General features: G+C 38.1%; 3 protein-coding genes across 3 annotated transcripts; 2 read left to right on the forward strand and 1 right to left on the reverse strand.

Moving 5' to 3' along the window:
- Window positions 1-2,710: 2,710 nt before the first annotated feature.
- On the forward strand, window positions 2,711-10,026 carry LOC148344295 (rab5 GDP/GTP exchange factor-like). Its single transcript, XM_088305696.1, has 8 exons — window positions 2,711-2,814; window positions 5,444-5,640; window positions 6,458-6,582; window positions 7,561-7,712; window positions 7,782-7,851; window positions 7,923-8,058; window positions 8,797-9,148; window positions 9,261-10,026. Exons 2-8 carry the CDS (start codon window positions 5,483-5,485, stop codon window positions 9,651-9,653), a joined length of 1,386 nt encoding a protein of 461 aa, XP_088161822.1. The 5' UTR covers window positions 2,711-2,814; window positions 5,444-5,482; the 3' UTR covers window positions 9,654-10,026.
- A 327-nt stretch (window positions 10,027-10,353) lies between these two features.
- Window positions 10,354-12,418, forward strand: psmd9 (proteasome 26S subunit, non-ATPase 9). Its single transcript, XM_088296101.1, has 6 exons — window positions 10,354-10,487; window positions 10,553-10,652; window positions 11,304-11,497; window positions 11,567-11,668; window positions 12,181-12,269; window positions 12,346-12,418. The coding sequence occupies exons 1-6, from the start codon at window positions 10,371-10,373 to the stop codon at window positions 12,374-12,376; spliced, it is 633 nt and encodes a 210-aa protein (XP_088152227.1). The 5' UTR covers window positions 10,354-10,370; the 3' UTR covers window positions 12,377-12,418.
- Window positions 12,415-17,920, reverse strand: gtf2h3 (general transcription factor IIH, polypeptide 3). The gene is made up of 13 exons (XM_088296088.1): window positions 17,716-17,920; window positions 17,550-17,629; window positions 17,244-17,350; window positions 16,429-16,571; window positions 15,820-15,882; window positions 14,855-14,884; window positions 14,751-14,779; window positions 14,588-14,662; window positions 14,435-14,488; window positions 13,991-14,059; window positions 13,774-13,909; window positions 12,718-12,754; window positions 12,415-12,630 (listed from the first exon to the last, which is right to left on the reverse strand). The coding sequence occupies exons 1-13, from the start codon at window positions 17,723-17,725 to the stop codon at window positions 12,564-12,566; spliced, it is 900 nt and encodes a 299-aa protein (XP_088152214.1). The 5' UTR covers window positions 17,726-17,920; the 3' UTR covers window positions 12,415-12,563.
- Between the last annotated feature and the right edge of the window lie 338 nt (window positions 17,921-18,258).

Genomic DNA, 18,258 nt, shown 5'->3' on the forward strand with positions numbered 1-18,258 from the left:
CAAATGGCGGACGATGCCCTAAACCAAGGACAGACTGCCTGTCAACTGCCTGAATCTTGGTGGTTGGGTCATTGAGCAAAAAATGATTGCTTGACAAGTGCTATGTGAAGCATTACACTAAGCTTGACGATAAAAGTCAATCAAAGCAATGAAATGGCCTCGGCGCTACTGGACTGGATGCAAATGTACATAGCTAGAAGGAAATATAGCCTAGGGTTAAAAGTTACATTTTGGAATTTGAGTTCGTGTTAAGCAGAGGTGGGCATTTCACTCAATTTTTTATGCTCCGTCATTTGTCATCCCTCAGCGACACTCGCCATTCGTCTGTCTGTCATTGTTCAACCTAAGCTAAATTGTAATCGTCAGTTGCTCAGTACGTCAATTCGTCCATCAGTAGCCTGTCAGTCCGCCCCCCAAACAAGCACGTCAGCAAAACGCGCGAGGTTAGTGACAATTATTCTGACGAACATAAATCCACTTTCGTCAGTGGCGTCGTCATTCATCAATCGCAAAACGGGCATCCATCAGTGACAGAAAGCCCACCTCTGGCGTTCGGTTTAGGTGCCAGGTGAGGAGCTCTGAATGAGTGGCCCTTGAAATTGTCACCTTGGTAATGAGCTGACTGAGCAGAAATCGATCCCACGCCAACTGCATTGAAAGTCAACGATGTAAAACTCTACGCCACATATGAACAAAAAAATTTCATAACACTTGCAGGCAGAGATTAACGGGACCTTGCACTTCTGGACTAAATGTGAATGGACTTTGTTTGAAAAAAATTGCAGCCGCGGGTTTCTGTTAGGGCACAGGTGTCAGACTCAGGTCCTCAAGAGTCACCGTCTTGCATGTTTGAGAGATTTCATGCCACCTGATGAAACCAAAAAAAGTAATATGTCGCTGTTTTCTTTGTGCTCCTTTTCCAATGTCACCCTTTTGGGAGAGATAATCATAAAGAGACTATTGATACAAATCCAATCGGGGGGATATTATTTAATTGATGTTGTCCGCTTATGTTGGGCCCAGTGTGTTTATGAATCACCATTATTGGATGTGTACAGGCAGTAAAAATGCACATATTTTTATATCATTGCTTTTTTGTTTGTAAAATGTTTAGTATGTGACCAATTATACAACCAGACAGCCAAAGATGTTCAGCGTAATAAAATAACAAGACGCCAAAAAAATCACTTGTTCCACAGTATAGCTCATTGGGCTTTATTTTTTGTTCCAATCATTTGATGAAAGTAATTTGTTTTGTTTTTTTCATTTTTTTGTTTGTTTTCTTTTCCTTTCACACAGATTTTTGCACAATATCCATGATGCTATTTTATGAACATTTTCTCCCATGCACGTCATGCTGCTGTGTTGTCTTCCACGTTTCCTGCAGGCTTAATAAATGGCAAAATATTTCTTTCCAACTTAATTGAGCACTGCATATGAGTTTATTTTAATGCTTGATATTATCAAAAGATAGTGGTGAGCTGTAGGGATGGGCACGTCATCCTTTTTTGCTGGTTCGTCTTCCATCCTCCGTCCACCACTTGGGCATCATCGTCCCTTCATCCTTGTTCATAAAATAATTGTCCTGCGTTCCCATCTGTCATCATCCTGTTAGAGTGCTTCCGTCCTTACATTTCACCCGTCCGTCCACCCGCCCCCCCAAAAAAGTGTCCGTGCATGATGCTGCGGGAGAGTGGCGAACGACAGGACGAGTGCTCCTTCTCTCGAAGCAAAGTCAAGTCACTCCCTCCCGCATTCAAACACGGTGATCAGCACGAGACAGCCATCCATCCATTATCTGTACTGCTTCTCCTCACGAGGGTCGCGGGGTTGCTGGAGCCTATCCCAGCTATCTTCGGCAGTAGGCGGGGAACACCCTGAACTGGTTGCCAGCCAATTGCACGGCACACATAGACAAACAACCATCCGCACTCACAACTAGGGGCAATTTAGAGTGTTCGATCAACCTGTCATGCATCTTTTTGGAATGTGGGAGGAAACCGGAGAAAAGTATCCCTTTATAAAATGGGATCGACATTATGAGCAAAAAAATATGAACATACAAATAAGAGAATATTGTTACAAAGATAGAAAAATTACACCGTGTGGGATTTTTTTTTTCTGGAATGCTCCATTTCTGACAATCATTTGGAATAGGCTTGTTCTTTACAAACAAGATCAGAGAATTGCATCTGAAAACTGCTACACAAAATATAACCAACTAACACAAGCATATATATTTCAGAATTTCTGGACGTTGATAATATGTTTGTTTTGTAAAACTGATCCTGAAAGTGTGACTCCTTTTTATGGCTTGTTATTGTTGCTATTGTTACGTTATGTAAAAGACCTGGAGAATTACTGTGCAAAACAAAATACAAGATTACGATTGCTGGAAAAACAAAGACACTCTATTTGAATAAAATAAAAAGTACCATTATTTACCTTTATTTGTTGGAAAAGTTTCACATGCACATACTAGTCTCGATATAATAAGACATCAGAAATGTAGATTGGTAATTGATAGCCATTAAAAATATATAAGAGATTGGTTTCACAGATAATTTTCATTTTTTATTTATCTTTTTTTTAATGGGATCACAATGTAAACGGGTGAGTGACATCTGCCGACTGTAGTTGTCTGAGGTGCGGGAGATTCTAAGGTCACTACTTTGTGTCATCTACTATCTTTTGAAGGGGGCCAACGGATTTTTTTTATTCACAACACGGTCGCCTTTTTATTACGTCACTCTCCAGGCATGAGTAGTCAACTGTTGCTGCGTCCGACTCTTACGCCATCTCAGTTTTTGACAGGTAAGTAGTGCTATTGACACAAGTATGTCTTTATATGTACTTATTAATTTTTTTACAACTCCGACGTGGCATCAAAATGGGTTAAAATCTATTAACCTAAATGGTTTAGTCACTAGTTTCCAGCTTTAGGTGTCGCTTATCTGACTCCGACTCAGATGACAGTCAGCTGCTTACTTCCATGCTAACAAGTAGCTGTGCTACGTGAAGCGAACAGACTTTCTCTAGACTTCGGACGTCTTTTCTCGCGGTCGTAGCAGGGTGGAGGATAGCGTAGTCTAGCGTGTAGGTTGTCAAAGTCTTACAATTTAGTTAATGTCGGTTGTGTAGTTATACGGTGATGTTGTTTGAACAAGTCCGGAAAAGCTATTTGGACAACTTTTTTTTTTGGGTGGGTACCTCCCTCTTTTGACTTTTGTGTCAGTGCCTGCCTCAAATATTGCCATTTTCCGGAAGAATATTTTTAAATTAAGTCAATTAAAAATGAACCCGTAGATAATATATTTATCGTTATTTATTTCTATTATTTAATTGGTCCGTTTTTTGGCGTAATACTATATCACATATTTATGCAGTAGTAACGTATGGTAAAACTATGTAATAATGGAATGAAATCTATTGAATTTGTGATTAATTTTTCAACAAAATATATTTTTCAACTAACAATTCATCTTTATTACAATAAACATCAATTCTATTTTACATTGTACGATACAAAGATAAAGGAAAATAAAGCATTATTTAACATGAAAGACATTTTATCTCCAACAATTACAGGTGTAAAATTACTAAATACGCCTTCACCACGACAAGATAATTCTGCAACACAAGTGTGGTGTGAACATAATGCCGTACTATAAATCAGTAAGGTATCTCCCAAGCTAAAATGCAGATAAAAACAATAATTTCAAAATGTGGCTTTACTAATTCCTTAATATCACTTCGTGTTTTATGACACATATGAATATGATATGTCAACATGTACAGTGATCCCTCGCTATGTCGCGCTTCATCTTTTGCGGCTTCGCAGATTTTTTTTTCAGTGGAATTGTGCTCAGTGTAGCGGCCATTTGGATTTCGAATAGCAACGCAAAGAGTTTCAAACGGGTGTTGATAACCTTTTATCAATGAACAAGCATTCTGCACCGTGAAAAACACAAACACAAATTGTAATAGTAGTTTCACAAATAATTCACATATCAATAATGTATACGCAACACTCCTATCAACTCGCATACAAAGGAATGAAGAAATACATACCATTTCAATTTGCCATCCAAATAATAATTAACATTTTTAATATATTTAATAGTGCTGTCAATTGATACTAATTAATCACAAAAGGACAATGTAAAATAGCGAAAAATCACAATGTCAATTCTTTCCCAAAACAATCAAATTAATGCTCTATACCTAGTGTGTGTTAATATAGATGGCTTTTTTTTTGTACCGCTCCTCAGTCAACATATGAGCACACGTCTCGAAGTGAAGCAACCCGGAAGTTGAATGACAAAAACAAAAGAGAAGAAATAACATGCTTAAAACGAACGCAGCAATGCTACAAGGTAGCACTGCAGGACCACAACTTCCCGTCTACACGCACAAACAAACCTCAACAATGCATCATATCAAATGCATTTTAAAATAATTAAAAAAATAAAGCTGGCTACTTCACGGATTTCACTTATCGCTCGTTATTTTTGGATCGTAACTCCCGCGATAAACGAGGGATCACTGTACCTCACTTCTTAATCACTCAACTTATGTAGACTGATCATTACAATGCAATACACAATACACTTACCGGTCTGCAACCAGTAACATCACATGCTAATGTGTAGGAAAAGCAAGATTATATCTCTTTATGACATAACAGCTTTATATTTCCAAATGGGTAAGCGTCAGCAGGCATTGCAACTCAGCTGCAAATTCCTGATGGATGAGGAGTAGCATCTTTTAGTTTGTCTTTCAGTTCTAAGCAGATTTTTGTTATTCTTGGGTTAGTCCTTGTCCCTTTCGAAAAGTGGGGGTCCACTGTATTCTCTGATTGTTTGATAATATAATATAATAAAATACAATACAACTTCATTTGTAGAACACATTGCAGAACAGCTGCAGCTGTAACAAAGTGCTTGTCAAAGAGTATAATATAACATCAATAATTCAATAACAAAGAAATCTTTTTTTACTTATTTAATTTCCAGTATATGTAAAATATAAAATTATTGTATTAATTCTGTATAATTTTACAGTTTGTGTAAATTTAATAGCAATTTGAAGTATTTTATTGTATTTTCTCTCTATAGGAAAATGTACTTTTTAAAACTATTTTCCACATAATACTATTTATATTTACATAATAAAATTATACCTCCAAAATAAAATACAATATATTATTGAAAGTTATTTTTTATTTTTAGCCCAAATATGTTTGGTTTTGGAAATATTGGAGTTGTATGTGCAAGATAATTGAAGATCGGAGACCGTGAATGACATGTAAATATTGAAAGATAGCAGTAAGCTCAGTGTCACAAATTGTCACTATCCAGCAAAAAACGTGTAGTTCCAAAATGTTCTAATAGGTTCTGTAGTTCCTTATGTCCACCAACATGCATGATTAAATCTCCCCTAGATCACAGGAAAGGGTTATTGACACTCACAACAAGGCATCATGTGGACGGACAAACAGCGAGGGATCCGAATGTCTCAGCAGGAGATCCTGTGCAAGAACTCCTGCGGTTACTATGGCAACCCCGTATGGCAGGGCTTCTGCTCCAAGTGCTGGAGGAAGCGAGTGCGGCCTGCCGAAGCCTGCCAACAAGACACCAGGTAAACTCCACCGGCAGCCTTGAAGTAAACTTGTCTCTTTATAGTCATACAAGCAAAAAATTTAACATGATGTAATCAAAAGTTCACATGAGTTTAAAAGAAGTTGACCCATTTAAAATTAAAAAAACTTGAACTTCTGTTTATTGCTAGGGATCCATTCCAGAAGCACTGAAAATCTTCGTTAGAGAAAGACCGAATGATTTATAAAAAAAAAAAAAATGTCTTACCCTTCATACTCGTTATCTGGGCATATTGAACAAAACGGGGGGAAAAAACTAATTACAAGCATAAAATGTAAAGGAAGTAGAAACTACTTTTAAGTTTTGTCGTGTCTTTGTGTTAGATATGTGCCTTTAGGAGGCAGGACCTTGTGTGAATGTATATGTGACATGGGTGAGGCTGTGTGTGAATGTCCAGGCGTGATCTCTGGCCGACAGTAGGCCGTGCTCGAGTGTGCTCATTGTGTTAGTCTTGAATGTTCAACAAACAGCGTTTTTTGTTTTTTTTTGCGTCAGTGACTGTGGCTCTCCTTTTCCACATGTCAGGGCATTACTGCAATACAGTGGGGAAGAGCTGGATCTTTGGTACCTTATCACTTGTTACATAGCTTCTTCTTTTTTGGAAGTAATATTGAGAAATAAAAAATAAAACGCAAAGTTAAAAAAAAAAGTTTACTACTCACTGAACTGTGATCTAGTTGGCTACGCTGATGTAATTCTGAAACTTTGAGTGACTCAATAGGCTCATTTGCCCCCTTAAAATGTTGGCAGGATTCTGATTGGTGTCTCTCTGACCTCCTCTTGGTGACTTTTTGCAGAGCGAGTGGTGACGGCACGCCACCGACCTTCTCCAAATTTGAGGAGAAGAAGAATATAGAGAAGGGTCGTCGTATCAACACCATGAGGAGACTCTTCTGGGGCGGCCCGTCCCCTCCCAAAACTGGTAGGCACGATATTGACAACACTGGGCCCCAACCCTTTTTGGCACACGGACTAGTTTCACGTAAAGAAACACTGTACAATCGATTTTGACGGGAATGCATAGAAACAAATACATGGATTTTTTTTTTCTTTGCCTTATGGTTGAATACATTTAATTTGTAACGCAATTTACTTGTATATTAAATCCATTTTCCTCATTTAAATAAATTAATTCACTCCAGCACCCAAAAAACATTTTTAATTTTTAATCAAGGAAAATAACACTGCATTGTACAAAACATCATAAAAAACAAAGCAATGGTTTTATAAGTGGAAATTCGGTACATACTACAGCATTTGTGTGTTGCATTAAAGAGTTTGCCTTTAAGAAGCTTAGTCGGGCCATTTTTTTTTCTCCAATTCCCTCAAGTAACTTCATATAAGAAGTTTGCTTGGAATTCCATTGTATAATCCTTAACCTTCACTTTATTTATTAAGAGGGAAGAGTTGTAATGTAAATGTAGAAGAATGGAATGTAAATGTAATACATCACTCTTGTAACATAACAGACACCACAGTACAACTTAGAATGTGCATGAACGAGAAACACAAACTGGGGCCTTTGTCGATATGACAATAAATGCGAAGCCACATTTTTATGTAACTATTAGCAGCGTCCACCTGAAAAGCGGCACCACAGAACAAGTGTACAAACACATAACTCACCATAACGCTTCATCAAGAGCTGCTCGCCACATATTGTGCAGAGCGGACTTTGTACGTGTTCTGTTTCTTTAGCTCATTTGCCTGCCTTGTGGGTTTATTATTAGCGTGATGCGCGCGAGACAATTAGCATCTTGACCTGGATCAAGAGTCCATCATAGATGGATGTAACGGGGGAGAATCACTTTTCTTTATACTTAAAAGCATAAATTGGCGGTTCTTCCTCTGCCAGCTACTAAACTTGTTTGGTTGTGATTGCTCCCACCTCTCCCATTAGAACCTTCAGACAGCCAGATGAATATGTTAAAAGCCTTCCAGAAGCTGGAACCGGGGGACTTCACCGGTTTCTTAAAAACACTGCGCAGCCCGTCCTCCCAGCGTCTGCAGTCCCGTTGCACAGCCTTCCTCAACACAATGGAAGCTTACCATGTAATCACCATCATTGTCTCATATTCAGAAAATATCCGAGGGTTGTTCTCACGGCATATTTCTATGCAGGATCTGCCCGTTCAGAAGCAGTCGGACCTCGTGCAAGACTTCTACCAGTCCTTTGCCGGCTATTTCAGCAGTGAGTACCCATCACTTCAGTGCCATTCAAATCAACATCAGAATGAATGGTGGATTTTTTTTTCTTTTCAGGGTTTTCAGAAGCTGAGCTCACTCAGACGATGGAGCATGTGGAAAAGCTCATAATGACGCGCTTGCACAAATGGGTCTTCTGTCATGACAGCTGTGACGACGAGCAGAAGGACCTGACTTTGCAGAGGAGGATACGGTTCGTTTTGCCTCACACTTGTTTTTTAATTACCAGAGGTTTCTTAGTTTCGTTGGGTGCTTGCAGTTTTGGGTTCATCAGCCTGCATTTTTTGGGGGAGGAGTTGGTATTCTTTCCTGGGTATTCATATTCAGTTTTAGATTACTTTCATATATGAGATTGTAAGAAATAAACATTTTCAGTGTTAAACATTAAAAAGGTACACGTTGAAAACATTACAATTGTCTAATATATACTTTATATAATAGTGAAAATTACAAAATCACTCCATTATTATTAGTCTTAATTAAATGAAAATGACGTATATATGAATGGGCTATCACTACCCCCCCCCTCGCTGCTGAAGCCAGAGGGCAGCCCATCTTGCGTTGCCACTCTGACTGACAACTTAAAAAAAAAAAAATTTTTTTTTTCACTGAAACTACTGTTATCAGTGCGCATTTTACACAACAATCTCCATATGGAGTAATGAGGGCCTTCAGAGTGTATTATTTCAGTCTTATGAATTTTGACACGCAGAGGTTAGCTTTACAATTTGCAGCACTTTTTGTCCTGATGGGCTTTTTCACTTTCATTTTATGTTCTCTAATAATTGCAATTCAAATCAGAAAAATGCCTGGTGGGATCCATTATGATCTTCGACAACAACAAATCTCTTGTTTTTGGTTCCTAATCCTGACTGCGTTAAAATTTGTTGTTGGACGCTGACTCGTTTCCTATTGTGTTGCTTTTTGGCAGTTCGTTAAACTGGGTCACCCCACAGATGCTCAGTGTACCTGTCCCAGATGTGCAGACCGCCGTCACGTGCGATCCCTTTCTTCCTGCTATAACGGCCATTATCGAGATGGATGCCAAACGGGCGCCTCAAGACAAGCTTGTGTGCGTGTCCAAGTGTAGCCAGCACGTGTTTGAGGCGCTCTCGGCCTCCAGCAGCGAGCCAGCCAATGCCGACGACTTCCTGTCCGCCCTGGTCTACGTGGTGCTCAAGGCAAACCCGCCTCGGCTGCACTCCAACATGCAATACGTCATCCGCTTTGGCCTTCCGCACAGCCTCATGGCCGGAGAGAGCGGCTACTACTTCACCAACCTGGTAGGCTAATTTTCTTACTTTTTACAAATATTTTATACCAATGAAAAATAACTGAAGGAGTTAAATCTGAAAAGTATCTGTACTTGACCCCAATTCAATCATTTGGTTCCAGTCCTGCGCGGTGGCCTTCATTGAAAAACTGGACGGCCCCTCGCTCAACCTCAGCCCGGAGGAATTTGAAGGCTACATGGGGCGTCGACGGAGCCCGGTGGCCGCTGGTGGGCTGCAGGAGGCGGCCTGCGAAACGCGGCACCTGCTGGACGAGCTGACGTCACGACAGGAGCGGCTGGACCGCGACGTGGACGCCCTCAGCATGCAGTTGCGGACGTGGGTGCAGGCAGTTCACTCGCAGATAGACCAGGCCACGTCCCAGCTGGCCCTTGCGCAAGAGGAAGTGACCGATCTCTCTTTATCATCGTTGTCATCCTCCTCCTCTGATTCAGCTGTCATAGAGCATCTAGTGTTTGCGGATCAATATGCAGGGCCTTCCGATACAGACTGTTAGTCATAATCCCTAAAGGTACTTTTTATTACTAAACCAGCTGCACTAACTATCACTTGATCACAAAAGCACAGGTTGTACTTCCACTTTGTACATGTGAATCATTTGCACTTGTTTGGTATTAGTGTGGGCAAAATGAAGGAAGTTTTAAATGCATTCCGTGATTACCAGCAACTGTGATAGCGTAGCACTCAGGTTTGTTGTTTTTCCCCAAGAATAATTTATAATATATGAAATGGAGATTTATAAAATATGGTCCATAATACTGCTATATGGGGATGTGAAATAACTAAGCAACTTACTTAAAATTGCACTGTTTACATGCATATTTTTGCTTTTGATGGGTTTCCATAATAAAAATCAGAATTGACTTTGCTATGCCGTCGTTGGTTATTAACTTTTAAAAGAAAATTGAAGGTATATTTTAAATTATTGGTGTTGTGGTTATCATTTTTAATATTTTTCCCTCCAAATCTTGCCAACAGTAAATTAAGTTGTACTATCTTTTTTTATGGTAAACATTGTAATGCCCTCGTACGTGATTAGAGATGACACCGTCAGAATGTTTTTTGTAGTGCGTTTGCTTAAAGTTTCCGCTCCTATTTTTAAATCTACCCGGGCACAATGCGGTGTAACTCACGCAGAATTTCGAGACAGTTCCTCCTGGATTACAAAACCTGCCCGGACACAAATGTGGTGTAACACAACCAGGAAGTCGTCATGAAGATGACATACGAAATCAGTCCAGAAACATCCATGGATGATGTGAATAATCTTATTAAAAAGAAAGATGACATCGAAGAGCAAATTAAAGCGTACTACGACGTCCTGGAAGACGTAAGTTAAAGGAATATAATCAGACGGTCGCCGAAGTTGTGCAGCTAAAGTCTTTGTTTTTACAGCAAGGTGTTGGACTTGATGGTCCCTTGGTGGACGCAGAAGGCTACCCGAGAGCCGACGTCAACTTGTACCAGATAAGAACCGCCAGACATAATATTTCATGTTGGTAACTCAGCGACTATTCTTTCTAGGGGTTTCTACACGGTGACGCGGGGCATATCAGTGGACACGTCACGAGAGGCACTTAAAACAGGTTCACTCGTCAGGATACCAAAAATATACATTTTAAAATGGGGGAAATATTTACTAAAATACTTGGCTTAATTGGGAATATATTTAAATTGTACGAATATATTTGACAAATGTACAGAAATGGTTGTGATGGAAAGCTTGAAAAAATATTGGGAAAAATGTAACCTGGAAAATAAAAAAATGTTTAACAGCAATAGACACATTGAGTGAAATATCAGAACGATGCAGAAAAAATGGCAATTTGTTTAAAAACAGGGGGTGTATAGTAAACAAATGTATAGAAAAGTGGATCTGGTGGGTAATAAAATGGAAAAATGCACAGACAAAAATGTAATTTGTAAAAAAAAAAAAAAACTCAAAATATTACACATAAGATATTAAGGCTGCACAATATAAGTATGTGACAACAATTTTCAAATATATACATGTATAATATATATATATATATAATATATAGTAAAGAGCTGGAGAAATTAACAAAATGGCGTGCAAAGTTGTGTCAAAAATTAAGGAATCGTAAGCTCTACAGTAATGGACACCTGGCACCATTTGCCATTGCAGGCCTGCAGAATGATCACAAGGCCATCATGGCGGAGATCGAGGACGCCTTGCACAGACTGCACGCCCGTGAGAAAGCCAAGCGCCTGCACGACCAGACAGAAGCCCTTGAAGAGGCCATGGAGCAGCAGGACACGCTTCCGCCCGCCTTTGCGCGGGTGGATGTCGTCACGCAGGGTTCTCCTGCCTCCGCAGCTGTGAGTGACGGGAGACCCTTTTGGTCGGAATTGAGATCCTTTCTTGACTTTTTGCTCTCCTTAAAAAAGGGCCTCAGAGTGGGAGATGAAGTTGTTGAGTTTGGTTCAGTGAACACTGGCAACTTCCAGAGCCTCCACAACATTGCTTCTGTAGTGCAGCACAGTGAAGGGGTAAGACTCCAGATGGACGCCTTAATGGCCTCTACAGACCAATCTGACCTTTGCCATTGGAAAGTCAGTACATGCCGTCGTCTCTTTGGTGTAGCGTGCAATGTTGTAAAGTCTGAGCCGTTGTTGGGGGCGATTCAACATGTACATGGGTCGGTCTGTTTTATTTCATCATTCATTCATCATTTTATTACCGATGTCATTTTTACATGCAAACCCATTTTACAAGTGCCAATGCTAATTTCAATGATGTTCTTTTAAATATATTTTTGTGAGGATTAGAAGTTTGGACAATGGATAAATAGCTGCGACACTGTAATCTTGTCAAAGAAACCCAAAGCTACCAGACCTGCCCAAGACTTCTCTCCAAACATTATGTTAAAAAAAAAAAAAAGTAGCTAACAGTAATTGACATCGCTAAGCCTTTTCATATATCACATAACATGGTTAGCTGCAGACTTAAGGGTATGTTTTTTTATTTTTAATTAAGAATATCTTTGGGGTTTGTTTTGTAGAAGCCACTGCGTGTGACAGTGGTCCGTGGGAGGCAGAGAGCCCACATGAGCTTGACTCCGCAGCGGTGGTCCGGCCAGGGTCTGATGGGGTGGGTTCCTAACAACGCAGATTTATTTATATAAATATGATTTGTCACACATCATTGCACTTGTTTTTTTTGCCAGGTGCAAGATTGTGCCCATGCCTCCACCGTGAGCTTCAAAGACCTTCATGTGAATAAAGAACTTTTCAAATTCAGCCACAGCACGTTTTTTCTTTTTACTTTGTAAATATGAGAAAAAAAATCTGCACTGAATAAACATTCAAAATTAAAAAGATTTAATGATTAAACAATCATTTTATCCAAGATTAATAAAGCTGCAAATGGAATAGAAAAAAATGATCATGCTGCTTTGAATTTCTTCTTTTTGCCTTTGACCATTTGTGGGAGCTGGATTTTGAAAGCAGTCCTACAAAACACACAGAGATATTCAATAGAAAAATGTACATTTAAGTATTAATGTGAGTAAAAAGGTTTTTTTTTTTTTAAAACTTACTCGCAGGTTGTACAGATGGGGCTGAAGTTGCAGAATACTGTGGTGGAGAAAGAAGTAGCAGAAATTTAAAATGGACATTAATATGACTTTTTCCTACTGATACTTACCAGTAACTCTCTATAAAATGAAAAACTTTAATATAACTTTATGGACCTTACGTACGGCATCTTATTCCATATTTCTGAGGGAAAGATTGGGAAGGGTATGGGCTTTAGGTTAATTCAAGAAGCGGCGGTTATGGGGATTGAAAATGTCATTTACTGTAACTTGATGTCATTCCAGCAAACGGCAAGTATATTTGAAAAAGGTTGATGCTATCAGTGTCATCGCCATGCATTACACTATTGTTCACTAGTCATAACCCAAATGTGAAAATGGTCCATGTATAATTTCCATACAATTGTGTAGACTATTTTGCTCATAAATGCAACTTTATTTGCATATTCCAATGCATTTGTCTTGGAAAAAAGACTTCTCATATTAGGACTTAAGTCATAACAAAAAGATTTCACTTTGTTCTTGAGGCCTTTTTTTCTGGGAACAAAATGATCATTGTCACTACTTTGTAAAAATCAGAATGCTGAGTCTTTTTCTCTAGAGAAAATATGACTTGTGGTACTTTACAACTTTTCCCACCTGGTTTTCTTCTCATATTCGGACTTAATTCCTTCAAAACTACACTTAATTAGATATTCCGACTTAATTTTCCTAAAAAATGTAACTTTGTTCTCATACCAGTCAGATTTTTTAAAATATACATTTTATCTCATAATATTGGGTGTTTACACATTTTGAACAAAGCTAATATAAAAAAAAAATCAAACTCATGAGAAGCCTTTTATTCCATTGAAAAAAAAAACTTCCTATAAAATTGTGCTTTTCCTGGAGAAATAAAAAAAAAAAAGTAGCATTATTTTTCCGTCATAAAAACAAGACTATTACTGAAATAACATTTTTTTTGCCTTATAAATTTAACTTGAATCTTGGAAAATCTGACATTCTATTTTTCTCTGAAAAACTACGACTATTACGCAGGTGAGAGATGCGCGCACTTACTAGACAAGCAGACGGAGCAGACGTAACCGATCTGGATGAGGTTGCGGTGGCAGAAGCAGGCCGCCCTGTAGTCCACGTGGGCCGGTGGTGGCAGCAGCAGCTGTGAACGTTGCTCGCCATCTGGCAGGAAGACCCACTGCGCCATAAAGTCACACCAACTCTTTTAGCACCTTAACTAATGCACATGTGCAGAAAAGCTTCGAGTGGCGGCGGTCACCAGCAGGTACTGTGCCAGGGCCGCCTTCTGGGGGATCTTCAGGTACAAGCCTCCTGTGATATCACAAGCCTGTCGGTTCAGAGAGGACACCAAAGAACAACTGGCTTTACAAATCTGGCCTCTCCCTATGGTCACACTTTCCGAATATTTCATACAGATAAACAGTAGCTAATATTACCGTTTCATAATTTTGTGAGGGTTACAACAGCATTCCTCTAATATTTATGTGTTTTCTTATATGTTAAATTATGCATGTGTCCCTAATGTTATGACTTGTGGCACTGATATTACACACCAAGTAATGTAATGATAATGGAATTATTTTGAGGTGAATGTTCATAGCATTCATCTCTAGCGTGCATCTCAAAGTATGACTGACGTCTGTTTGTATGTGTAGGTGTGTGCGAGTAAAAAAAAAAAATAATAAAAATCCTAGGACAGTACTTGCTGTAGGAGCCCCGAGTCCGACTCCAACACACACGCGTCTATCAGGATGCTCTGTTGTAAAACATAAAAACAAGAATTTGAAAAGTTTGGGGTAAAATCACTATGAGATGGTCATTGAGTGTGCTCAAATTAGCAACAAGTGGTTATGACCTGCTTTTGGGCAGCGAAGATTACATTCATGAAGTTCATGTACTGCAAGGCGCAGTCGTCCGCTGCCTTGATCACCTAATCAAGCACATTCATTTAATTCACAATTCATGAAAAAATATATAAGATTAATTTGATCATGTTTTTCCAATAAATCAAAGCTTACCAAAATTCGAGACTTGACCTCCTGTCCAACTGGGAAAAAAATATCACAGCAAATATTACACATGCAAGACAATTTATGACTAAAATGGTCATAAATTAAAGTACCTTCAAGTTCCTTTGAGACTCTGTTAATATCTGATTTGAAATCATTCAGATTAATTACAGAAAAAAATGGAAGGGGATTATTCATTTTTTCCCATAAAACGTGTTTTTAAATACTTTATATTGTATTATAAGTTACAATATTTTCTTAGCGTTTGTCAAAATGTTTTTTTTCTTTTTGTTTTATGTCATATTATTTCATTCATATTGTCTTACATTTCCTCAAAGTTATGAAAACATTCCCCAAAGTCTGTTTTACAATATATTGTTTAATTTTATTTATATTATTTTATCATTTGTAAAAAAAAAAGTGTCTGTTTGTATTTTGTATTGTAATATTTTTACTCTATGAGTTGATATAATTTGTTGAGTATTTTAGTTTTTATTGTTTAATTTATATAGTTGTCAAATGTAACAATGTGTTATTAAATTACATATTGCATTAAAGACAAGATCCAACATGGCCTATTTTTCACAAACAAGTTCAGTTCATATTTTTTTTTTGGATCGGGAAACTGATATCATTTTCTTGTTTATTTATTCATTTTGGAGAAATTAAGAAATAAGTGACAACTTGAAAAATTAGGAAAATGGCCACGCTTCACATTTGACATTTTAGTACTGATGTCTTTTTTATATGCAAACCTTTTATAAAAGTGCCAATGTTACCGTCAATGAAGTGTCCCTTTAATTTGTACAATTTGCTCATATTTTTTTTTTTTAAATTTTTTGTTTTTACTTTGTTTTATTTGTTTTCAAGTTCGTCAATATTCTTTTATCAAAATTCTAGTCCTTCAATATATGATTCCTTTTATGTTACAATGCATCTCTATCTTGCAATTCATTTGTAGTGTTTTATGGTTTGTCAAATGATTTAACTATATCCCATATATTTGCAAATTTAATCAGTTATATTTCTAGAGTTGGATTGTGGAATAGCAAATGTGCATATTATAGGGGAAGGATACAGCAAAGAGCTTTGGCAAGGGATCCGGCGAGCAAAGTGTCTGTGGAACCTCCCGTCACTTCAACTGCAAAGTAAACACATACAAAATATAATTAAAATCATTGAAAGCCACATGTGCCCCCTTTTTATTGTGAATTCTCAAAATGATCAAACTGCGTTGCAATGCACCACCGGGGCTCATTTGGACAATTCCCTAGTCGGTTGTCACAAAGTACAAGCCCTGAAATTCACCCAAAATGGCTGACTTTTTTTGGTGTGTGAATCCCGCCACAATAGACATGTCCATCTAATTTGGTTTCCATCAACAAAACTGGTGTCATGACAGAATTTTTTTTGTTCAAATTTTCCACATGACTGAGTATGAGTCCTGTTATTAAAATCCATACATTTTCACCAGGAAACACTGGCTTGTAAAAACGGATACATTTAGCTGTGTCAAGAAATGTACAATGGATAAATATATCACCCCACCCATCCATTATCTTATCCTTTCGGATGTAATCTTTAAGAACTGTTTTTGGTCAAATATTTATTTCAGTCCAATTTCTATTAAATTCATGTACACTTACAGTACATTTGAATTGATTATTTAGTAGTGGTGTTGACCTACTGTTGGACATCAAGTTTCTGATCCGGTCAGCAATGATGCCATTGGCTATGGACAGCAGTTCGTACTTGCCATCGCCGCTAGAGCACACGTCGTCTGGGGTGGCTTCGCCGTCTGGCTGACTCTTACTGGGATACAGAAAGTGACTGAAACAAAAAGCATGACAGTGAGTATATTCGTATACAAGCCATTTCTATCAAATCAAGAAATTTGGATAGGTTAGATCAGGGGTATAAAACTCATTTTTGTCAGAGGCCAGACTGTTCTTACAGTTTCCCTTAAGACTGGGGAACCACATAAATGTTGAATCACCTCCTCATATTATTACATATACAGCGCACAACAAGTTGATGGAAAACAAGTTTTGATATCAGAAGTAAAAAAATAAACTAATTAACTGCTGTTAATAATAATAATGTAACAAGAGAATGCTTGCAATATCTCAACAGTATTATTTATTACATATCGTCGCTGTACTGTGAAAAACATGCATGTCCAATTTCGTCATTTTTAAATTTTTCACGTTAATGGAATGTCGGTAAATCGGAAACACCCTTAATGTAAACATAAAAAAATGGACAAAAGTGTTTTTCACAAGACAGCAACGATATGACAATTAAAAATGTTTATCAATTTTAGCAAGCATCATGCAAGTTGGCATGCCTGGTTTGCCTCCACGGGCCACATAAAATAATGAGGCGGGCCAGATCTGAGCCCCGGGCCTTGAGTTTGTAACTATGGGTTAGCTCGATAGATCAAAACAAACAAGCAAAAACAGAAACACAGGCAGCTAGACAGACAGACAGATGGTGAATGACCTGTCTTGACAGTGGCTGGCGATGACAGCCAGCTTGTTATTCCTGCTCATGGCCACGTGAGAGTTAGCCATCACCATAACAGCGTCCATACATTTGGTGAGCGTGAACTACGAACACACACAAAAAAAAATCACTTTATTTGTTAGGGATATCATTGCGCAGTGGTTATTCTACCGTAGCTGACAACATGCCCCGAAAGGGCTGCTTTATTCGTTCACGTCACGAGTTCGAATCTCGGTCACGGCAAAACCAACCAACAAACAAACACTGCGTTAAGAATATTGTTTGCTGTTATCATTCCGATACCTGCGGCTCACGCTGGGCTTGCTGGCCCCACCAAATCGGGTTAACGTCCACGACGATGACCAACAAATTAATTTCCTCCTCTGCAGGAACACATTTGGAAAACAAATAAACATTATTGGTAGAAAACGTAAAAAGTCATTGTTAAATGATCCCGAACAAAACGAACCTGATGCCATCACGACGGCCCAATTCTTATTTTATCGTTCACATTTCATCTGATAACACAGAAATCGACGAATAAAGGAGTACAATCGTTCAGAATATTATCGAACTATTAATTTGATGAACTCTAAGAAATGTATAAGATATCGACTCTGGTCGCAGGTTATGACGCTTCTACCTCTTGTATTTTTCTGTGTTCGTCTAGATTTAAATGTCACACTGCTGCCACCTATCGCACGGAGTAATTTGGAGTCGCCATTTCTGATTATTCAATGCAATTTTTATTAATCTATATGGATGGTTGTTTGTGCCAACATTAAATAAATGTGAAGCCAGTTAAATAAATTAGAACTCATTCATTAGAATGTCACATTCAAAGTCATTAAAATCTGAAACAATTTACAAGTTGATTTAAAAGGTGAGTAAGTTGTGCTACATAATCATAAATGATTTATATTGAACTTAAATTAAAAATAAAGATTTTTTTATTTAATGGCTATTTAATCAATTGTGCTAAAATTTAACAAATATAAAAATAATTTATTAC

The sequence above is a fragment of the Idiotropiscis lumnitzeri genome, chromosome 1 (genome assembly GCF_059441095.1).
Source record: "Idiotropiscis lumnitzeri isolate Australia: NSW breed Sydney's pygmy pipehorse chromosome 1, RoL_Ilum_1.0, whole genome shotgun sequence".
NCBI lineage: Eukaryota > Metazoa > Chordata > Actinopteri > Syngnathiformes > Syngnathidae > Idiotropiscis > Idiotropiscis lumnitzeri.